Raw genomic sequence first — 24908 nt, forward strand, 5'->3', positions numbered from 1 at the left:
CTATATTTAAAAACCTAAGTTATTCTGATTTCTCAGTGTGGAGACGTCATAGTATTTCACATGATCTACGGTTTAATTAGCGGCAAGTGAGACTTTTATCACATCACACTTGAGAAAACTATGACTCAGAGACGAAATTAGTTTTCTAAGATCACACTCCTTTTAATCTGAGGAGATATGGGAGCTGAACCCAGTCTTTGGTCAGGGAACATGGTCCAATTCCAGTAGTTTCTGTCTTAATAAACCCTTGGATCCTGTACTAATTCCAATGGAGACTGAGAGAACTATTGCCAACACTGTTCTATTCCCCAGATCCCTGCCTCGAATCCCGCACAACTTATGTAACAGAAGAGAATAGGAAATGGCAACTCACTCCAGTATTCTTGCCTGGGAAGTCCTATGGACAGAAGAGCCTGGTGAGCTACAATCGCTGGGGTCCCAAAGAGGCCCGGGCGACTAAAGCACCACCGCCACCAATGGAGACTCAGACTGCTCTGAACACTGCCCCCTCCCATCCCCACATCCAAAATAACCAGCCAATCGAGTTCCAAGTCCTCCATGCAAACCTTCTCTTTGGTTCTGGAAGGACAAGACAGCAGATTGTCTAGTGAAAAGCATCCAGCACCGCTCTGAAAGGTTTCCATCCAGGGAGCAGAAAAATAGGGATCTTCACTACATTCAGCTGACATTTTTGAAATTATTAGAATAGGAAGATCTAAAACTAAACTATGTATTTTTTTTAAGGCAAGAGCCCAAATTAAGAAAATAGGTGAACGCTTCTCTATAGAACAAGTATATAGAGATCCTTCAGGTCACGAATGGCCTTTGCCCACAGCATCTCCTGGTCCTCTGTGATGCTCCTTCTTGCCCTGTACCACACCTGGCTGTACCATAGCTTGGCCTGCTGAGTCCTAAGGCAACCTGGCTCCTCTTTCTGTCCTAACATCTCTCCATGAGGCCTGAAAACTCAGGGCTGCCTCTTGGATCCACACCTGTCTTCATCCTCAGCATCCTCTTGCAGAGAAATGTCTCCTCTCCATTCTAACCACTATTTTCAGCTAAACTGTCTACCGCAGTCTCTCCTCCCTGACTGCTTTCCATCATCGTGAGAAAGACCTCCCTTAAACATCAAGTCCCCCATGCTCCAAGTCTTTCCCAAGGAGTTCAGCTGTGCCTTATGCCACAAAAGCATCCATGGAGGTTAGTCGGCCAAACAGTTTTGCAGACTGTGCTCTGAGCAGTCCCTTCAAGAGCCTCCAGGAGGAGAGGAAGGCACCAGGGTTGGCTGGGCGAGCCCTTCACTCGTTCCCTGCTTCCAGAGCAGTTCTGATTCCATCTGTTGTAAGTTCAGGTGGGTTGCTGGCATGGGTTTTCAGTTCATTGAGGTTTAAAAATTGAAGGTCCCTTGCAATCCATGAAGAGTTCACTCCAGTATGATCCCTAATAGGTAGTCGTTCAGTCTATCTGTGGACAGCAACAGGGAGCATATTGTTTGGTAAGCCAGCTCAAGTCACTGTTGCATCCAAGCGCTCATCAGAAAAATCTGCTGACTTCCCTGGCAGTCCAGTGGTTAAGACTTCACGCTTCCAAAGCAGGGAGCGCAGGTTCAATCCCTGGTAGGGGAACTAAGATCCAGCATACTGTGCAAAGTGGCCAAAAAAAAAAAAAAAATCTGCTGAGCCAATACCTGCTTTTCTGTAACTCCCATCTAGAGGTCTGCACTCAAAACTAACAGAGACCAGGCCTGCTCTTTACCAAGTGACTGTGCAGGCTGTCCTTGATTATATTTTCTCTAGGAGCACCAATTCTTTGATTTGGAAGCAGTCTACAGTTTGCAAGTATTCATTTCGAATCCATCCTACCTACACACTTTCTTTTCCCCATGAGATCTCACTCAGGCTCCTGCTCTAATAGAGCTGGTTTCCTAACTTCTCATTTCCAACTCTTTTCAACCATGTGGACTGTAGCCCGCCAGGCTCCTCTGTCTGGGAATTCTCCAGGCAACAACACTGGAGTGGGTTGCCATTCCCTTCTCCAGGGGATCCTCCCCACCCAGGTCTTCTGCATTGCAGGCAGATTCTTTACCACCTGAGCCACCAGGGAAGCCCTGCCCAATGAAGACCAAACAGCAACTCTGACCTCCAGACCTTCAAGGGGGATGCTGCTGCTGGTGGTGGATGTCCACCAATTTACTGGCGTGTCCCCTAAGGCCTGGCTCTGAGCCCACAGCTTCCAAGAGGCCAAGAGGCACTGAGGAAGGTGATGGGGCACAGGTTCTGGAGTTGGCCTCGCCTGGAATCAAATCCCAACTCCATAAAGCAGTGCAACTCTGGGAAAATCACTCAACATCCCTGTGCTTCCACTGCTGCTGATGCAAAAGGGAGACAACCTGCCCATCATGAGAAGGACGAAACAGGTAATAGTTGAAGCTGAGAGCATGGTAGGAGCTCCAGAATGTCAGCTACACCCCTGTTTTATCCACTTCTAATGGCACCCCACTCCAATACTCCTGCCTGGAAGATCCCATGGATGGAGGAGCCTGGTGGGCTGCAGTCCATGGGATCGCAAAGAGTCGGACACGACTGGGCGACTTCACTTTCATGCACTGGAGAAGGCAACCCACTCCAGTTTTCTTGCCTGGAGAATCCCAGGGACGGGGGAGCCTGGTGGGCTGCCATCTATAGGGTTGCACAGAGTCGGACATGACTGAAGTGACTTAGCAGCAGCATACTTACTGATTGTAGCCTTGGGACATTTTCTGAAACACAGATGTGCTCTGATGACGTGCCATCTAGTACTGCTCTCTACTGTGCTTCTTATGTGAATATTTCCTTAGACAGCCAGTTACCTCCACGCAGGCAGGGCTTAGTTCAAGTAAAATGGCTCACTGAGTACACAGCATATACTCCAACATCCCAGGATATGGAGGCAGCATTTCTGCACATATTACGTGGTCAATGGGCCTTGGGTCTCCCAGTTTCCGGGAAGCTATCTCCAGAGGAAACAAAGAGCATGGAGATAACAGACTGCCTGAATGGCCCAAGAAATATTCTAAGAGTGGGCCAGCATGCTCTGAATGTTCTTTCCTAGTTAAAAACTTCAACTCAATCAACTCTACTACAACGAAAAAAATAATTTAAAGAAGAATAGTATTTATTCAGGTATCTTTAAAAAAGACTTCAACTTTAATTGAAAGAAGACTGGGAAGAGCTTGTTTTTAACAGCAAATTTTCATACCTAGTTACTACATGCTTGTGCTTAGTTGCCCAGCCATGTCTGACTCTTTGCGACCCCATGGACCGTGCCTGGCTCCTTTGTCCATGAGACTTCCCAGGCAAGAATACTAGAGTGGGTTGCCATTTCCTTCTCCAAGGGATCCTCCGGACCCAGGGATCCAACCCATGTCTCCTGCTTTAGCCGGCAGATACTAAGCCACCAGGGAAGCACACGTATAAGACAAATTTTCTCTGTAGAAGAAACCTACCTAGTCTATTCAGTTGCATATACGCACAGGACATATGAACTCAGATCTTAGCTGTTTTGACAAACAATAAAAAGTAATGTATGAACATCTCAGTAAAATCCTTTACACAATTCCAGACAATCTGGGGAATGAACTTGGAACCACTCCACAGAAACATTCAATGAACACTATGCAGCCATGAGCCACAGCACTTGGGAAAGTCTACCAGCCTCCTCCATGTTCCCAGTCTTTGTTGTAGGTTAGATGGAAGGGGATTTCTATTCAAAAGTTAAGTTGTGTTTACTTCCGATGAATCACCTATCTTCTGCTGAAGGAACAATGACTCTCTGAGGGATACAATTCAGGTACTAAGCAAGCCTATATCACAGCAGGATTTCTCACTGCACCCTCTCCTGGGATGGAATTAACCCACATGGCTGCACCTACGAGGAAAGCTCTCACTTGCTCCCCTGCGTCAATGTGGGGCCTGGCCACATGGAAGACACTGTCATTGTGACGCGACTGCAGATGACCTTCACTGCTGAGAACACCACGTGTCATCAATTCTCATACTGATGGACTTGTGAGGGGCACATTCCTCACATTTCCCTGCCCCTGAAGTAAGATGTGCCTTCTGATCAATTATGTGTGTCAGGATTTCACTGCAAGCAGTTTTCCTTGCTTACAGATAAAAAAAATAATAGTACATCTTACAATCACTGGTACCTAATAGTCATTGCTTCTGGTGGATATGTCTGAGCAAAGTCAGCTGAAAAGTAAACATCTGTTACTCCATTTCTATTTCTCCATTAACTGAGATTATGAAATTCAATCTGCATTCTAACCCTCCATTCCCTCCCCATATATTTATTTATGCATCTACTTGGTCAACAAATACTCATCTATCTATGCAGTGATCAAATATGTATTAATTATCTGTTTTATACCAGTGACTAAGCTAGATGCTGTGAAAATATTAATAGCAGTAAATATGATAGAGTTGTACTTAAGACTACAGAGGATTCTTCAAAATCACATATTTGTGGAAGTTACACTTTTCTGACTGAACAAGAATAATCAGAATGTAGGCCCTAAAAAGAAATCCAAACGGTGGGAAATCTGATACAACAAACAAGATTTTTTCAATTGCAAGAAAAAAATAAAATAAATAAAATAAAAAGAAAAAAACAATTTTTTTGAAAGTAATCTAGTGGAAACCCATAGGTTAAAAAGACTTGAGACATATACAAAAATCACAACATGTAGACTTTATCTGATTTTGATTCAAGTGATCAGACTGTATAAAAACTATGAAACTTATGAGACAAATTAGAAATTTTTAGCACTGACTGGATGGATATTTGGTGATATTGAAGAACTACTAATTTTTTCAGATGTAATAATAATTCTGGATTATTTTTAAACAGCATTTATCTTTTAAAGATATTTATTGAAGTAGTTGTGTAAGAAATGATGTTTGGAATCTGCTTTAAAATATTGGGCTGAACCATATGAAATTATTTTTGCAAGTCAAAAATGGTTGAGTATCTGCAGTTTCATGCATATAGGGAAGTGGACAGAGGTACTAATGTAATAAAATGGCCATGAGCTGATTGATGTTGAAAGTGGGGTGACGGTCTATGAAGTACACTTGACTCACTTGCTTCCTTCCTGTGTGTATAAAATTTTTCCATAATAAAAAGTTAAAATAAGGCCTATAGCGTGCTATATTTAAAGTAAGTCACCAACTAAAAATACTGAAAGTGGAAACTAGAGGTCTCACTGCTGAAATACTCTAGCTAAAATATTTCTTTTCCATTGAAGAAGTAAATGTGTCTGAAATTTTAACAATTTACGTGTTTTCCCCTCTAACTACCTTCACAAGTCAAACTGAAGTGTATTTTTTGTGTGTGTTTTTCTGACTATTTTGACTCAGTGGTTTGCTTTTAGACATTGTGCTATCTGGATAATTTGGATTTTCCTTCAACAGTTATTCTGGAGTAGAAATCAGAGTACTTGGCATCACTTTTAAGTTCAGTTCTAAGTTACCATGTGAACTTGGCCATATGTCCTGCTGCCCTTGGGCCCGTGTCACTCAACCCTTTCACGCCACCGTCTCCTCATCTGCAAACAGGGTGCGCTAAAGCAGACCACTGTCTCTCTGGTGGTCTACGGGCCCGGACTGTAGAGTCTGCTCTTTGCTTAGCAACTGAAGCTCGTCTTCAGTTTCTCATGGGATATTTGGTGATTCTCTGGCTTTTGAACAAGGGACCCGCCAATCAACACACAAAGACCCTCACAGGGTAGGGGATTTCAGACTACACAGCAGACGGAATAGCTCACACGCACAAACGCATCCCTATGGAAGACCTTTGGGAGTTATGAAAGCTACTTCTATATTGAGATCCACACAAATAGAGGGCCACAAACAGACCGCAAACTAATAGCCTATCAAGGGAAATATATATATATACACACACATAAATATGTATATATATACATAAATATATATACACACACACATAAATATATATACACACACACATATATACACACACATAAATATATATACATACACACACACATAAATATATATATACACACATATATGTGTGTGTGTGTGCGTATGTGTTCAGTCACTCAGTCACGTCCAATTCTTTTGCAGCCCCATGCACCGTAGCCTGCCAGGCTTGAGGGGCCTGGTGGGCTACTGTTCATGGGGTCACAAAGAGTTGGACACGACCGAGTGACTAAGCACACACATATATAATGCACATACATATATAAATGTATTAAATGTATTTAATATAAGTTCATAATACCTAATATACTTTAAAATATATTTAATGGCCTGAAAACATACTTGATATTATCAGATAGTAGCGGGTTGCTGGAGCTTAGCTGGAGCTACGTGACCAGCTGGCAAGACGTTGCAGGGGCCAGATGGAGGCCTGAGACTGCCAGGCTCAGCGTGGATTTGTGAGTTCATTCATAAATCGTTCAGGGAAATTGGATGAAGCAGGGGAGGTGTGAGTACCTGGGCCCACAAGCGGGCACATGCCAAAGAGGAGACATGGAAAGCACAGAAATCACAACGGCAAAGGAAGCAAGATTAAATAGTGCGCAGAGACCACATCGCTTGTCTTCATGAGACAGACTGTGAATCACTAGTATGATCACAACTTTGCCTCCTCTCTGCACGAAGATTACCTTGATGTGCTTCACTCTGTCCTCTTTTTCTGTCTTTGGTTTCTTTCCTGTGGCAACAAAAACAGTTCGGGATTAACCCATGAAGAACTGAGAGACATTTCCCCTACATTAAATTCTTTCTGAAACTCTCACTGCATTTATTGCTGCAATCTGTAGATGGTCAAGATCCCAAATGTTTCTTTTCCTTTCCTTGGGGGCCCTGAGAGTCATTTTACCCAGCCAAGTAAGGGCAGAATTAACATCCACAATGGGAACAAGGGCTGTATCCTTGCTGTGGCTACGATTGTGGAAATCAAGAAATCACAAAGGCGCTATTTAGGTGACGGTTGTTTTAGCCGGTAAATATGTTTATCTACCTTTCTTAGAAGGTCGCTCAGACATGGGCAGCATCCGGTAGACTCTGAAGGCATTATTCCCTTTCTTTATGCTTTTGTCCTTGACTTCCTCAATGTCAGGCAAGGAGTTCATGGCACATCGGAAATTTGCCTTCCACGTTTTTGGGTCAGGTTTATCTATTCCTGGTTGATGCTTTCCTAAAAAAAAAATAGTTGAAAGAATGAAGGTTAAGAAAAAAAAAAAAAGAGAGAGAGAGGGAGAATTATTTCCGGAGTAAAAATTTCTGGAAACAGGATTGCTGGCGGGTCGTAGAGCCAATGCTTTTCATTCCAGGCCACACCTACACTGAACAAACGTCCTGGTTTGTTCCGAGCTGAGAAGGTTCTTGGGATGTGGGAATTTTTGTTTTAAAACCCAACAGTTTCAGGGCAAACTGGGACAAACTGGTCACCCTGGGTCTACAAAACAACTTCAGAGAAAATAAAGGTAGAAATCAATGTGGAGAATCAAGGTAAGGAAAAGAAAAAGCTAGAAGGTCAGGAGGGTTTCCTTGGTGGCTCAGCTGGTAAAGAATCTGCCTGCAACGTGGGAGACCTGGGTTCAATCCCTGGTTGGGAAGATCCCCTGGAGAAGAGAACGGCTACCCACTCCAGTATTCTTGCCTGGAGAATTCCATAGACTATATAGTCCATGGGGTCGCGAAGAGTCGGACATGACTGAGTTACTTTCACTTCACTTCACTTCAGGAGGCCAGGAGACCAACAAGCATAAGTCACTGGAAGGTCTCTTTTTCAACTGACTCTCAAACAAACAGCTCCCTAGTTAAATGAAATTATAAATAAATAGCTACATAAATAAATAGCAAATAAATAATAAGAAATAAATAGCTAAATAAATAGTAAGTATATAATCAAAAATAAACAGCCAAATAAATAGTAAGAAATACATAGCTAAATAAATAGTAAGAGAAACAGCTCTCTAGTTATACTATAAATAAATATAATCTCGACTACCTTTGGGGGAAATAATTCGACCAAGGTTTACAGCTCCAGAACAAATCAGTTCTACATCCCCCTGGTACACACCTGGGGAACTTCATCAGAAAACCACATTTATATGGCTGAGTTCCTTCACTGTTCACCTGAAACTGCCACAATATTGTTAATCGGATATATCCCAATATACAGTATTTTTGGTGTTAAAAAAAAAAAAAGAAAGAAAACCACATGTCCAGGAAATTTAAAGGCTCAGTTTCTATGGAATGGGTGGAGCATCACTTCTGAGTGATGAAGTCTATACCTCATATGTCCTGATGTGTCTGGAGACAAGTCACAGGTTTATCAGCACTATCTTCATGAAACCATAAGCCAAGGCATTTCATACATGCAGTAAAAATAAAAAGAAACAATAGCTAACAGTCTATCATATAAGCGAAATTTGCCAAGAGAGTAGAACTTAAATATTCTCAACCAAAAAACAAAGTACACTTTAAATATCCTGCAATTTAATTTGTCAGTTATACCTTGATTTTTTAAAAAGCATGAAACCAACAACAAAAAAAGCAACAGTGCCAGCCTCTGGAGATGATGTGGGATTCATACCTGTATGGATGGCCCAGTTTCTAAAGAGGGGTGCATCCTTTTCCACGTCCCACCCATGTCTAGCAGCATGCATCCAGGGGATCTGAAAAATCTTCTTTTCCTAAAAAAAAAAAAAAAAAAAAGTAAATATGAACTGCAGCCAAGGGTTTCAGGCCATCATTGCAGAGGGTTCTAGCAAGTTTTAGCTAGTAAGACTCCCCATTAAGTAAAGTCACTGGGTTTGCTGAATGTCTATGGTAAACCAAAGTCATTTCCTCACTATGACCCAAACCTTGACAGTCTACCAGGTGAGACAAGAGGCAGGTGGAGTCTGGTAGGCTAGAGATAAATTTCAAGGTCAAAAGCGATGATGTGGGAAATGCCAGTGTGTTTCACTATCTGTGCCTCCTGTTTTACAGGACCACAGGTACATGGATGGCCACTGACTGAAATGTCTATGGCTTATGATTTATTTCTGTCACTTGGTAAAGAGGAACTCCAGCTGTCTCAGGTAAATCAAACATTAGGCAACTCTAGAATGGAAACAGAGAAGGCAATGGCACCCCACTCCAGTACTCTTGCCTGGAAAATCCCATGGATGGAGGAGCCTGGAAGGCTGCAGTCCATGGGGTCGCTGAGGGTCAGACATGACTGAGCGACTTCACTTTCACTTTCATGCACTGGAGAAGGGAATGGCAACCCACTGCAGTGTTCTTGCCTGGAGAATCCCAGGGACGGGGGAGCCTCGGGGCTGCCGTCTATGGGGCTGCACAGAGTTGGACATGACTGAAGCGACTTAGCAGCAGCAGCAGCAGCATGGAAACACATACACTAACACAGGTAAATAAACGGCCGGTGGGAACTGAGGTGTGACGCAGGGAGCTCAACCTGGGGCTCTGGGACAATCTAGAGAGGGGAGGCGTGAGGGGGGCTCAAGAGGGAGGAGACATATGTATATACTATGGCTGATCCATGCTGATGCACGGTAGAAACCAACACAATATTGTAATTATCCTTCAATTAAAAATAAAGACATTTTTTAAAATTAGGCAACTCTCCAAAGCAATACTCATTCCTCTGCTAAAGGGAAGTCGGGGTGTCTGAGGCCACTGTCAGAGACTGAATCTCTCAATCTGCTCCTGTAGCCAACAGAAATGAGAGATTTTGTTTTACGAACTTCCCTGGTGGTCCAGGGGTTCAGTTCAGTCGCTCAGTCATGTCCGACTTCTCTGCGACCCCATGGACTGCAGCACACCAGGCCTTCCTGTCCGTCACCAACTTTCGGAGTTTACTCAAACTGAGGCCCAAGGGTTGGGGGGAGGGGGGTGGCAGGCGCGGCACAGGTTTGATCCCTGGCTGGGGAAATAAAGATCCCGCATGCCAGATGGCGTGGCCAAAAATACATACATAAAATAAAACAAAATAGAGAAGTAAAAAAAAAAAAAAAAAAACCTAAAAAGATTTTGTTCTAATCCCTATGTGTCTACTACCCTGCCTGAGGAGAAAGCAACAAATATAAACAAAGATGTACCAATTATGTGAGGATGATACTCCTTTTCTGAAGAAAAGTCCCTCAAGAACAGTTCTTGTCATAGAAGACCTTGTCCATCTCTCTTACATCCCAACTCAAAACTGCTTAAATCAACCCTGGCAAACACATGACTAGAAACAAGTGCTTTGGAAACAAAATAGTAAAACTACTTGTGTGAAACCCAGTTTACTTTGCATGTTCACATGGTCTCAGTCTTGGTTCTTACAACACCCGCAGGACCTGGGTATATGTCACTATTTCCGCTTTACAGTTAAGGAAACTGAGGAACGTATTTAAATTATCCATTCAAGGAACTCACGGTACTATTAGTAAATATCCAAATTCAGAACCTAGGTCATGTGATCCCGTATTCACTCACCGACTCACACTGCCCGTTGTCTCCCAGGGTTTAGATTTAGATTTCCTGACCTACAACAGATCCGCTGACTTGGATTCCATGGAGATTAAAGACCAAGAAAACTGTATTTTTTTAAAAGCTCTCAAGGTAGGTCTGATCATTTCTAGGGATGGGGGAAAAAAAATCTCTGCACAATACACTGGAGCAGGAAAGTAAATGTCAGGAGGGATTTTCCACCACTTTGGTTTCACACAATGAAAGATACAAATGGGCCCCACCGACCCAAAAGGGACTTGATGCCTCCCACAGAACCAATCACAAAGCCTGAACTAAAAATATGTCAGAACATTTGAGGGTTCCCCAGAACTGTTAAAGGGGAAAATTCCATGTATATAAAACATAGTCAATAAAGAAGAACTGAAAGTGAGAGGTTTTTCACAAAACACTCCGTGTTCACGCTGTATCATCCACTGAGAGAGGGCAGGGTTTCAGGTTGGCCAGTTTCAAAAGGGCAGTGATCTGAAGAGGGTTGAGCGAAACTTTATTTTTTACAGTAGATGAGTATCAGAGCACAAAATCACTCAGTGCAGTTTTTAACATTCCCAGGAAAAAAAAACAAAACATAAATTTATCTCTGAAAGAATTTTTCCTGAAGTGCACAACCAGAATCTAAAGGTTTATGCTTAAAGATACAGACCCTTAAAGAATCAGACTCTTGCACTTTTTTCTAGATCAAAGGTGATCTGGGGTGACAGAATCTGAAATCAATCTCCTGAGACACAAAATTGACTCTGATAAGTAGATCTTTTCAAGCGTGTGTGTGTGCGCACAAGCACACACAACTTAGTGATTCAACAACAACAGCAGCAACAAGCACACACACACCCCCAAACCCAGTCTCCCAGAAATCACGCCCAAATCATGAAACCATGAAAGTAATGATTGAACCTGGCAATCACCCACCATGAATCCCCTTGAAATGGGCAAGGGACCTAAACAGACATTCTCCCAGGGTGGCTGTACACACTGTGTATGGAAGGACTGACCACAGCAGCAGACGTAGAGACCGCTGCCCACCTGTAGGCAGGAGAGATGAGCCGGCTCGAGTGGAGAACATGAGATAATTTTCAGCAACGCAGAACAAACAAACCTTGACCCCCAAGCGGAATCCAGCCTTCTCATCTCCCACGGCTGCTTCACTCCCCCAATATTTATAAGATGTTCTAATGTCGCTTGCTATTTTTGTTTGGACTTCTCACTGTGTTCTGAGATGGCCTGATATTTACACAAGTACAAGCCTGCTTTCAAAGTGCAGAGCAGGAAAAGGTCGGAATTACCCGATGACCTCCAGGGCTCAAGGAGGGGCCCTTGGCGCCTGGGTCCAGGCAGACCACCACGGAGAAATAGGAACCTCAATAATCAGGGTGGGAATCAATGGAAGTGATAAGAACAGTGAACCTGGATGCCGCCACCTTCCTTCCTCAAGAAACAGCCCCGGGAAACCACAAAATCAAGCATGAGGACAAACCCAGAACAGACCTGGTCTCTTCAACAAGCCAATGGAGAGACGGCAAAAAGGGAGCGGGCGCTGCCCATACCCAGGAACCAAACACAACCTGGGGGTCTGCTGTGGCTTCTGATGGAACAAATAAATCCTAGAAAGATATCTGGGGAATAGTCAGGTATTCTGAATAGGAACGGGGCAGTAATGGCACTTTAAATGATGATTAATTATGATTAATTTATGATTATCCAACTGGTAATGGTATTGCGAATCCATAAGAAAATGTTCTTGGGTCTTACAAATATACCCAGTCAGGGAGTTGCTTTAATCACCTCCCAACACACAGATTTTTTTAAACTCTTAATAGCTGTTCAATCTAGATGTGAGTTTTAAATCTAGAAGGGAATTTGCTACACTATTCTTTCTAGTTGTTAGATCATTCAAGCATACTAAATACTCATAATAAAAAGCAACTGGCCCAAGCCACAGCCACTTTCAGAAGCTAGGTATAACGCTGCTGCGCAAACCTCCTTATTGCTCCTCCAGAGGAATCCAGAGCACCTGTTCCATCAGCCCCCACCCCTCACGTATTGGAAGCAGGAGAGGCAAACAAATTCAAGGCGTTAGTTAGCCACCTATCTATCTTCCCTGGTGGCTCAGTGGCAAAGAATCTGCCTGTTAAGCAGGAGACACAGGTTCGATCCTTGGGTCAGGAAGATCCCTGGGAGAAGGAAATGGCAACCCACTCCAGTATTCTTGCCTGGGAAATCCCATGGACAGAGGAGACTGGTGAGCTCCAGTCCATGGGGTTGCAAAGAGTCGGATACAACTGAGCAACAGACTTTCATTCACTTCCCCACCCCTTCATGTCCTGGAAGCAGGAGACAGAAACAAATTTAAGGCACTAATTGGCCACCTATTTGTCTCTCACTAGGAATGCACTGGGTATGATGGAGTCTCCGTTTGAGAGCGATGTGACCATTGCTAACCCAGTGTTCTTGAGTCTTAAATTATCTTACAAAAACAGAGTCACCGATGTCCCTCCCCTTCAAGTAGCCACCCTTCATCCATTCATTCTCAGCACAATGTTACCTGGAGCCTCCAGGGTGTCAGGCCTGGCGCCCAGCTTTCAGCGACGGTCAAGACAGCCCTGGTACATGGCCAGCCTGGAGTGCCTCCCCGTGAGCACTGGGAACGACAAAGCCCCGAGGGTGGCACAGCTTTTCTAAGATTCACAACAGCCTTCAGTAGAAGAGAACTGGGGATGACCTGAAACCACTCAGAATACAAGTAGGGATTCTTGGGCTTATGAATGGGCAGGGAATAACAGTGGGGTCTGAGTGAAATATTTATGCAGACAGCCGAAAGACAGCAAGCCTAAGTTAGCAGAAACCTATAAACAGATGCCCTGGGGAGGTGTGGGTACAGACAGGAAATGCCCCGAGGCCACCCAACATCTACAGTGACTACAGCCACAGGGCGTTTCCGTCGGCGTTGGGCCCTCAGGCAACCCAGGAGCTGCGGGCATAGCATCGTCCTGGGCAGTGCCATCTGCTGCAGCCACTGCCCCCTCTCTGTCCTTCAGCCTGGCCCACGCCCAGCCCAGCAGAGGACAAGGGGATGGAGGGAAGGCACTCAGGAGCCGAGAGCCAGGTGAGTAAGGCTCCACACGAAGTGCCTGAGGGGCACTAAGTGTTCAGTGGCACCAAGAAGAATCCATTCACTTTCTGGTCCTCTGTAGAGCCTAGTGGACTGCAAGGAGATCAAACCGGTCAATCCTGAAGGAAATCAACCCTGCAAATTCATTGGAAGGACTGATGCTAATCCTTTGGCCACCTGATGCGAAGAGCCGACGCATTGGAAAAGACCCTGATGCTGGGAAAGACTGAAGGCAGGAGGAGAAGGGGACAACCGAGGATGAGATGGTTGGATGGCTTCACCGACTCAATGGACCTGAATTTGAACAAACTCCGGGAGATAGTGGAGGACAGAGGAGCCTGGTGTGCTGAGGTCCATGGGTTCGAAAAGAGTCGGACACAACTTAGCGACTGAACAACAAAATCCAAAACACAAGGACATGGGTTTGAGGAAAAGGTATCTCGGTGGACAGCCCCAGTGAAGAAGTAGCTCTGAGAGGGGGTGAAAGCTTCCTTGGGCTGTTGTAACAAACTGCCACCCACTGAATGGCTTAGCACCACAGAAACGAATCCTATTATTTTTCTGCGGAGGCCAGAAATCCAGAATCAAGACATCAGCAAAGGCTCCAAGGAGAATCCTCCCTTGCCTCTTCCAGCTTCCAGTGGGTCCAGGTGCTCTTGGCTTACGGCTGCAGACTTTAGTCCCCGCCTTCTTCTCCACTTGGCCCTTCCCTCTGTGGGTGTGTCCCCTCATTTGTGTCTTTTTTTTAAAAAAGATTTTTTTGTTTTTATTTTTATGCAGACCATTATTTTAAAGTCTTCACTGAATCTGTTACAATATTGCTTCTGTTCTATGTTTTGGTTTCTTGGCTGAAAGGCATGTGAGCTCTTGGCTCCTTGACCAGGGATTGAACCTACAGCCCCTGCACTGGAAGGTGAATTATCTTAACCCCTTGACTGCCAGGGAAGTCCCTCTTCTGTGTCTTATAAGTACCCTTGTCGCTGGATCAGCCCACCAGGTAATCCAGGATGATCTCATCGACATCCTTACGTTAGTTACATCTGCCAAGATCCTTTCTCCAAATAAGGTCACAACCACGGGTTCTGGGGGTCAGGATGTGGACATATCTTTGAGGGGGGCTACTGTTCAACCTACTAGACAACAACACACTGCAGTGTATTAACAGCCCACTTGCAGGAGACGTGGTGACGTTTGAAGCACGCCACTGGGTCAAGCTAGCCCAGACGGGTGGGTGGGTTTTGAAAAGGAAAAAGCAAAGGCAAACAACCGACTTCTCTTCAGAAATCGGGAACATCTGCTTTAACTTCACATCCTAAATCAATACAGGCAATATTACCAGTTCTTCAGAATACACTCCTCCTAAACCTATGAGCCTTGATTTCCTTGTCTGTAAAACGACAAAAAGATCTACCTGATGACTTGTCAAAACTCAACATTCAGAAAACTAAGATTATGGCATCTGGTCCCATCACTTCATGGCAAATGGATGGGGAAACAGTGGAAACAACGACTTTATTTTTGGGGGTTCCAAAATCACTGATGATGGTGACTGCAGCCATGAAATTAAAAGATGCTTGCTCTTGGGAAGAAAAGTTATGACCAACCTAGACAGCTTATTAAAAAGCAGAGACATTACTTTGCCAACAAAGGTCTGTCTAGTCAAAGCTATGGTTTTTCCAGTAGTCATGTATGGATGTGAGAGTTGGACTATAAAGAAAACTGAGCGCCGAAGAACTTTTGAACTGTGGTGCAGGAGAAGACACTTGAGAGTCCCTTGGACTGCAAGGAGATCCAACCAGTCCATTCTAAAGGAGATCAGTCCTGGGTGTTCATTGGAAGGACTGATGCTGAAGCTGAAACTCCAATACTTTGGCCACCTGATGCAAAGAACTGACTCATCTGAAAAGACAGTGATGCTGGGAAAGATTGAAGGCGAGAGGAGAAGGGGATGACAGAGGATGAGATGGTTGGATGGCATCATCGACTAGATGAACATGAGTTTGAGTGAACTCCGGGAGTTGGTGATGGACAGGGAGGCCTGGCGTGCTACAGTCCATGGGGTCGCAAAGAGTCGGACACGACTGAGTGACTGAACTGAACTGATGACTTATTTCCTTGGAAGAGGCTAATTACAAAGCCTCTCTGGGATACAAACCTCAAATACTACATACAGACACAGCAAGGCTGGAAAAATATACTGTTTGCTCTAAGACCTTAGAATATAGGACAGGTCATTTGAAATGAGCATATGCTTTACTTAAAATATTTCTGTTTACTTCTATGCCATCTTGTTTCAGAAGGGACTCATTTAAATAGATAACATTCAAATATAATACACCACTACATTTAAAATAAATGAAAAAATAGGTAAATGAGGAAGAAGAAAAAAAGAGATAAGATTGAGAGATATCTGAGAAGATAAAAATGAAGTAAGGAACAATATTCATACAAAAATCAGGCTGAACAATATCGTGTATACTTGTTAGGAGCAGTCACAATCTGGCTGTCAGCTCTTGGCACGTGATGCAAAGGTAAAGCCTGACCTGCTAAATTATTCATCGTGTCCTTAAGATTAAAAACACACGGGGAGGCAGAAGAGGAAAAAGACACTTGCTCAGAAGAACTGTAATACTCCTAGTAGTGAGAGAGAAATCTCTCTTGGGCTGTCTTAAGAAAGTATGATGCAGTCATTGCTTTTCTAGATTATAACTGAGTATTTCCAGGCGTTCTTTATTTTTACATCCAATGGCTTCCTGATTCATCCCCTAAGAGTCAGGATCAACTAAACTGAGAGTTTTGAGGTTGATGAAAGTAAGAAAGTATTTATGTACATATGTGGGAGGGGGTTGTAAAGGACAGAATACTGCTTTTTTCGGACAGGTAGGCACACAAACAAGAGTTTGATAATAAAAGTAAAATCTTTTTTTTTAAGACAAAAACAAAAGTTTTCTTTATGTAGAGAATACTGAAAAGAAAATCAACATGCTCCTTTCCCAATAGAAAGCCCTAGAGTTTCCATGTCCTCCAACCCTAGAAAACCAGGAGAAGCAAGAAAGAATATTCAGAGATGGAGAAGGGTAAGAAGCACTGAGTAGAAATACAGCCAGACGCTTCCCACAACAGTCATCCATGAGACCAGAGCCTTAACTCGGGGTCAAGGCTACAGTCTGAAGTGATGATAAATCTTCTTTTTATGATTCTTTGATATTTTCATAATCACTTTTGCTCGGTTAGTTTCGGTAATAAATAAGCATACTATTTGGAACACAAAGAACAATTTTACTTGCAGCACTCCACACACAGCTGCTTTTAGTAGGAATCTCTCTCTCACAGACACACACACACACACACACTCACATACACACACACATGCACACACTTACCTTGCTAAGCCACTTCAGCCCTGGTATCATATTTGAGTTAATCTGTTCTTCCAGCCACGGGCGCATACGCATCCTTTCCACCGGCATGGTGTCTTTCTGCAGAAAAGCAAATACAACATCAGGCATTTTTGCTGCTCACTGTCACGTCCGCAGGTGAAGTCTGACACCATGCCTGACTGACTGTACACTCTTCTTTCTCAAAATCGCACAGCTTATGTGTACCCAGAGGCCGGGGGGCTATGAGAGCATATTAGGGGCTTTGCCCTGGAGCATCCTGCCCCACTCATTCCCGAGAGGCTGTCTCCGTGGGATGATGGTGAGTGAGGGCCACTCCTGCTCTCAGCTAAGAGGGTCCCATGATGCAGAAACGCAGCCAGTCAGAGGACTCGGATGCCTAACGCTGGGTTTTGCGCATGCGTGCTCAGTTGCGGCCAACTTTTTGGGACCCTATGGACTGTACCCCGCCAGGATCCTCTGTCCATGGGATTATCCAGGTAAGAATACTGCAGTGGGTTGCCATTCCCTTCTCCAGGGGATCTTCCTAACCAGGGATCCAACTTGCATCTCCTGTGTTTCTGGCATCGGCAGGCCGATTCTCTACCACTGTACCACCTGGGAAACCCTAAGGCTGGGTCTTACCCCCTCCCAACCCGTGTTTGTTTACGGCAGATACCTTCAGTGTATCAGGTACCCAGAGGACCAGTGTTTTACAAGTACCCTTTGACATCATCTTCTAAAGAGCCAAGGGTGGACACAGTAGCCATTCCTTTGGGATATCTGAGTTACTGACAAGCTTCGAAATCCCAACACAGGCACGTTTGGGCAAGCTCTTAAGATATCAGTTCATTTGGTTTCAAGTTCTTTCATCAATTAGCCATCCCCTCCTGATGTAGTCTGTCTCCCCACAGAACACACCAGCCTCCTCCTCCGGCTTCAGCGCCACTTTTATGTGAAAGCATCTCTTATTCAGAGTGCTCCCTCAAGGGTCTTTCTCCACTGCCATGAGTCCCCTCTGACCTGGGGTCACCTTTCCTCCACCGGCCCACAAAACACCTCTCCCTCCTCCTTCCAGATGCATTTCTACACAGTCTATCCCCTGCCCACCTAAATATACCCAGAGCGGGATCACTCACTCATCTTCAGCCTATTTACACACAAGTTTGCATTCGACGCAAAAGCAGAGACAATGGCAACCAAGTCTCCAATTCCGCAGGACTTCATGGACAGTGGGACACGACGCTGTTTTCAACTCTTGGCTGCCTCATCTATCCTTGGCTCATTTTCTCCTCCAGAAATGAGCTCTGGATATTCTGTTCCGATGACTTCGGGCTGGGATGATCACAGTCTCAGTAACACTCTCTTCCAGCTCACAGAGAACTTCCTATCTCCTCTGTGCCCAGCCCGCAGCTTGCACCAGAGGGCAAACATCACTATGAGCCACGTGGAGCTGCACTCTCTGCCCGTAGAGCCTATTTTGACTCTAGAATTAAGCCTAGCCCTTGCCTTTCCCTTGAACCTTTTCCCTACTTCTGACCCACTCGCCGTCACAGACACCGCCTCCTCCTTGCTCCTCTTCCCCGGCCTCGCCAATCCCGAGCCATTCTCCAAGACCTAGTCTCTGCTCTCCTCCCCACAGGGCCTCTCAGACATGCCAGCTGCAGGAATCCCTCCTCCTCCACGTCCCACAATGCCCACGATCTTGTACTGCTCATCGGAAAATCAAACATTGCTATAGGGCAGCTATTCTAAGGTAGTGTTTATTCTTACTAACTCTTACCTTTTTAAACGGAAACTTCTCAGCTGTGCCCACCCTCTCCTCTTTCCAAAGAGTAAATCCACTGAGAGCAGGAACTCCAGCTCTCACAGGTCTTTGGATAATCCTACAAAACCTAAATGCAGCCGTCCCTCCAAGAGAGGTGCAACACAAGGACCAGTTCTGAAGGTCAGTCAAGATGGGGTCACCACAGCTGGCTGGCCCTGTCCACTCATCTGGTGACTTCAGGAGTGAGAGGAACCGCAGGGACACCACGAAAGGACATGGAACAGCCACAGGGAGCCCCATGTGGCTGCTCTGAGTGGGCTTCAAGCTGTTTCAATCGCTCACTCCTTCATCCATGGATTCACAGGTCATGTATCAAGAGTGATGCTCCAGGAACAGGAAGGAAGGAGATGGTCCCTGCCATCTAGGGACCCCCGGTCTAGCAGGAGACAGGGGACAAGACAATTCCTACAGCCCAGGGCACCTCTGGTGTACAGAATGATAAGGTTAGAGTTCTGGAAGCATGGGGGAAAGCTGTCCACATTAGATCCACTGGGTGACCAAGCACGGTGAGGGCTCTGCCCAGCTGACCCTGCAGATCCTCCTTCTCGAGACACAGAGAGGGGGCAGGTAGGTCTGGGCAGTAGAGAGGGGCGAGGAGGCGTGGATACGAGGTGACAAGCTCTTCTGAGGGGACAAGATGATAAGCAGAACCCCTGTGGCCCAGGAACCTCTGCAGCCCTACCTTAGCTCAGCAACACGGAAACACGCCCCTGCTTTCCATCTGTAATTTATAACATGTTCCTCCCCTATTTTTTTTTTTAAACAAACAACCCATTTAGGAAAAAATGGTCACCTGAAATAAGGCAAAAAACTTTCTATCTTTAAAGCCTGTGTGGGGAAATACAATCAATCTTCATTATTTGAGGATTTCATATTTGCAAATGTACCTACTCACTAAGTATATTTCTATCACCCAGATTGATCCTTGAGGTGTTCCCTGGCCCTTCACAGACATGCCCAGAGACGTGGAAATCCTGAGTCAGCCGGTGCACATGCTCCCAACTAAGGTCAAAACGGTGACATCCTGCCTTCTTATTTCAGCTCTCACACTATAAATACGTGTCCTTTTCACAGTCTATCCAGTGCAACATTTTTCACATTTTCCTGCCTTTTTGTCGGTGATTTTGCCATTTAAAATGGCCCCCAGAGTGGGCTGTCTGAAATGCTGTCAACCATCTCTAAGTGCAAGAAGGCTGTGACGTGACTTTTAGAGAAAATACGTGTGTGAGATAAACTTCCTTCAGGCATGAGTTACTGCTTGTCTACAAGATGTAATAAATATGGAGTCTTTAAAACAAAAGCACGTAAAACAAGATTATATATCAATGGGTTGATGAAAATGTGATCAGAGGCTCACAGGAACCTAATGTCTTTGGAGAAGAGGGAAATGCAGACACAGACACATAGAGAGAGGGGGCTTCCCAGGCGGCTCTGTGGAACAATCTGCCGCAATACAGAAGGCACAGAAGATATGGGTTCGATCCCTGGGTCAGGAAGATTCCCCTGGAGGAGGAAATGGCAACCCACTCCAGTATTCTTGCCTGGAGAATCCCACGGACAGAGGAGCCTGGCAGGCTACACAGCCCATAGGGACACGCATAGAGTCAGACACAACTGAGTGACTGAGCATACACACACACACACACACACACACACACACACACAGAAGCCCACATGCAGGCACAGTCACGGGGCAGACAGCCATGTGAGGACAGAGGCAGAGACTGGAGTGATGCAGCCGTAACCCAAGGACTGCGTGCAACCACCAGAAGCTGGAAGAGGCCAGGAACGACCCTCCCCTGGAGGTTTAAGAGGGAGAACAGCCCTACAAACACTTTAACTTGGGGCTTCCAACTTTCAGAACTGTAAGAGAACAGATTCCTGTTGAAGTCAGAGTTTGTGGTACTTTGTTATGGCCACCCTAGGAAACTTAACGCAGAAGATGCTCTGAGTCAGGTGACAGGCCTCCTACTCCGTCTACAGTTAAAGGAAGATGGGACAGCGGACAGTGCAAAGACCCCGCGGCAGGACCAGCTGCAGAAGGCAGTCAGCAACAGGGGGATGTCAGAGACAGGCTGACCCCACAGGCCTGCAAAACCACGCTCAGGACTTTGGTCATCTTCCCAAGAGTGAAGAGAAAAACTAGAGATTTATACCAACCAAGGATATTATCAGTGTTGTGAACAGTAACGGTAAGAGCTGATTATAAAACCTAGACCAGGCCTCCACCAACATTAACGCACACACAAATCTCGATTCAGGAGGTCTAGGTGAGCCTTGGGATTCTCAGTTTCTAACAAGCTCCTAGGTCATTGGACCACACTCTAAAGAGCAAGGCTCCAGACTCACTTGGTTCTTCTGTGAAGAGTCTGGTTCTTCTTGCTACAAAGTCTGGTCGTCCCGGCAGACAGGCCGCCTTCACTAGTCTCTGTACAACGTGTTCTGTGGCGTCATCTACCTATTGACCCAGTCCATTTACATATGTCTTTCTAACAAGGATGCAGCTCAGCCAAACCTCAATGTTTACCACTCACCCAGCCAAACTCTATGGAAATCCCACATATAGAAACTGTTCTAAATCTTTAGTCAGGACTGTCATAAATTATAAGCAGATTTTTAAGAAAAGCAAATACAGCAAATATCTGATCAGAGCAGGGAAAACTATTATCAAGTGCTTCACTTATTTCAGGTTCCATGGTGTTGTGTTTTTTTCTCTTTTTAAAATAGCTAGGACATCCCCGATGATTTACAATGAAAGCTAACCCTTTTACACGGAAGCACTTCCTCTTTCTTACCTGATTTTAGAGCCTGGCTCCCCCTCCCACACACTAAACAGGTAATGAATTACCAGTGGTCTTGCCACATGATCGAGAATAAAAAGGTTGCCATTTGACATAGATTTCTCAAGACTATCAGAGGCTGAGTTCGCGTCTGTGAAAGGAAGGGAAGGTGGAACTCAACATTGATCTAGCACAGGTCTACGAGGCACATGCTTTCCAGCTTCCATCAGTGAAATTCAAGGAGCTAGCTGGGTCTTCCTTCTCTGATGCGCGTTTCCCTTGGGCAGAAACACTCAGGCCACAGGAAACCTGAACAGAGTTGAAAAAGTCAGGGAAGACAAAGAGGTGCTATTTTTGCCAAGAGGACCAAAATTCATCAGAAACTTGGACCTTTGTGTTCCAGTTCTGACTCTGTTGACTACTGTGCGTCCCTGGGTTAGTCACTCAATCTCTCCAGTGGACACTTTAATCATCTCGAAAAAGGAGGGGTTTCACAAAGATAATTTCCAAGCTTATCTGTGACTCTAGGAATCCTTTTGTAACATAAAGGCTCAATAATCTGATTTATCTTCTTTTGTAAGCTTCGTTTCCTGTACACAGTGCATTAAAAGTGAAAAACTTAAATTTTATGCTTCTATAAACCTAAACATGGGCTTCCCTGGTGGCTTAGATGGTAAAGAATCTGCCTGCAATACAGGAGACCCAGGTTTGATCCCTGGGTCTGGACGATCCCCTGGTGAAGGGAATGGCTACCCATTCCAGTATTCTCACCTGGAGAATTCTATGGACAGAGGAGCCTGACGGGCTACAGTCCACGGGGTGGCAAAAGAGACGGACACAACTGAGTGATCACACTTTCAAACCTAAAATATGAAGCATCTATCCTCAAGCTTGACTTTGAAAAATCAGCTATCCTAACATCTTTGAGATTTGGGGTTGGGATCATCTTTGAAACCACGGCACTGATTATAAATCAATTCAGTGCACGGCAAGTATTTAGAATATTACAGGCACCAGTGCTGCTCCATGAAGGCATATGAGCTGTCCACTGTGTTTCAAGGGACGAACTCACATCCCCCATGAGGCTGACAATGCCAACTCTGGTCCTGATTTAATCGAGATCTTGAATTTTAACCTAAATAACTGCGGTTTGGCTCTTAGAATAGCAGGCCACTTACTAAGCACTTACTACATGCTAGCCATGAAAACCAGGGTTTTTTGGGAGCTTCTCACTTCTCTTCAACGCCAGAAGGTAGGGACTTTATTACCCATATTTCAGATGAGGGGACAGGTTGGGGAACTGCCCGGGAGCCCAGACTCTCATTCAGGTCTGTCTGCAATGCCCAGGCTCAGAAACCCTAACATCTGCCTTCCTCTTGCTGCAGAAAACATTCAGATGGTCTTTTAACTATTCTAGTTAGAGACTTTCCCAACCCCTCTCTGATTTGCATACCAATGACATGTTAATCATCCTAAAACACCACTTAAATCATGTTAATGTTCAGTATCAGAGACTTCTAATGTCCTTGCTGGATTTAGAGAATAAAACTCTGGGCTGAGAGAGGGGGGTTGCTTCTGGTAATGGCATGGTAGGTAATTCAGACCTAACTCCCCTAGTGAATAACTAGGAAACCTGAACAAAGCGTGTTTTTAAAAATTTGGTTAGAAACGTCAGAGAACTAAAGAGGTGGTAAAGGATTAGGAGGGCGAGGTCTGGGGGAAAGAAGGAATGCAGGAAGGTAAGCCTGATATTTAGGGCTGCTCTTCTCCAAGCCTAGGAGCAACTGCTGAACCCAGAGAGGAAGCTGCAGGGCTTCAAAGCTGAGCAGGGCTGTGGACACTTCCAGTGACCAGGGGCATAAGAACTGAAGTCAGGAGCCAGCTAGGAAAAGGGCGTCCTGGGAAGTCCCCACTCCCAAACACGCAAGTCATGTAAAGGTGTAAAACGAAATGGAAATAGACTAGCCTCAAACACCAAAGCCCGGCTTTTTGATCAGTCTCAATCCTTGATCAAATTGAAATGATCTGAAACTACCAGAAGTCACCTTAAAACATATCTTGAGGAAAGGTATCTTATCCTAAGATTTGTATTCTATCTGGCGTTTTTCAGATACAACGGCCAGCATTCAATCAATATAGCTAGGAATCCGAGGATGAAAGACAACAAAATAGAAAACCAAGGAACGTAGTAAACAATAGAAACAGACCAATAGGGACACATACACGGATTTTACACAGAACTATATGAAGACACAGACACCAATGTTTCCAGACATAGCCTTTAAACAACCATGCTTAACACATTCGAGGAAATAAAAGACAAGATGGAAAATCTTTTCAGAGAACTGAAAACTGTAAAACTGGAAATTCTACACTAAAGGATAACTACTGATAATTTCATAGTAAGAATTCAATGGATGAGTTTACCAGCAGATTAGACATCACTGGGGGAAAAATGTGAGCCACAAGACAAAACAGATGAGAATGAAGCACTGAGGCAAAAGAGTGGGATATGTTTAATAAAGGATCAAAAATCCGTAACACTGATATATTGTACTTTAGACCTAAAAAGTCCTGGTGGTTTAGTAGCTAAGTTGTGTCTGACTCTTTTGTGACCCCATGGACTATATGTAGCCCACCAGGCTCCTCTGTCCATGGGATTCTGTCCATGGGATTCTCCAGGCAAGAATACCGGAGTGGGCTGCCATTTCCTTCTCCAGAGGATCTTCCCAACCCAGTAATCAAACCCGGGTCCCCTGCATTGCAGGTAGATGATTTACCGACTGAGCTACGAGGGAAGCCCAAAAGGTCTAGATATTGGTAGTTGGAAGTTCTACAAAGATAAGAGAGAAGAATGAGGTAGAAGCAATATTTCAAGAGACAGTGATCAATTACCATCTAACCACAAATTTATACTCACTGCTGCTGCTGCTAAGTCGCTTCAGTCGTGTGCAACTCTGTGCGACCCCGTGTGACCCCATAGATGGCAGCCCCCCAGGCTCTGCCGTCCCTGGGATTCTCTTATACTCACTACAGATCCCAAACTGACTACTATAAATAAAGCCACACCTAGACACAGTGTAGTACCTTTGATGAAAACCAAAAATATAGAGAAAAATCTTAAAATCAGCAGAAGGAAAACAGGTTCTTAAAGAAAAAAAAAAAAAAAAAAGGCTCATAACCTTCAAAAAACACAAAACCCAGAAGCCTTATAGTGACTACTCAACAGAAACCATGGAACACAGAGGATGATGGAAGAGATGCCTTTAAAGCACCTGAAGT

The 24908-nt window shown here is 44.7% G+C and overlaps 1 protein-coding gene across 11 annotated transcripts in view; it reads right to left on the reverse strand.

The window, feature by feature from the left end:
• IRF2 (interferon regulatory factor 2) overlaps window positions 1-24908 on the reverse strand; it is an 83566-nt gene that overhangs the window by 25333 nt on the left and 33325 nt on the right. For 10 of the 11 annotated variants that reach the window (XM_012105645.4, XM_042241211.1, XM_042241210.1 and 7 more), the window contains 4 exons: window positions 17025-17120; window positions 8611-8710; window positions 7030-7206; window positions 6674-6720 (listed from right to left, as the gene is read on the reverse strand). In XM_012105645.4, coding sequence (XP_011961035.1) covers window positions 6674-6720; window positions 7030-7206; window positions 8611-8710; window positions 17025-17111 — 411 coding nt within the window. In that variant the 5' untranslated portion in view covers window positions 17112-17120. Of the gene's footprint in view, window positions 1-6673; window positions 6721-7029; window positions 7207-8610; window positions 8711-17024; window positions 17121-24908 lie in introns of those variants that run through there. The other variant, NM_001009740.1, reaches the window with a different exon arrangement.

Source organism: Ovis aries, chromosome 26, assembly GCF_016772045.2.
Source record: "Ovis aries strain OAR_USU_Benz2616 breed Rambouillet chromosome 26, ARS-UI_Ramb_v3.0, whole genome shotgun sequence".
NCBI classification, from domain to species: Eukaryota; Metazoa; Chordata; class Mammalia; order Artiodactyla; family Bovidae; genus Ovis; species Ovis aries.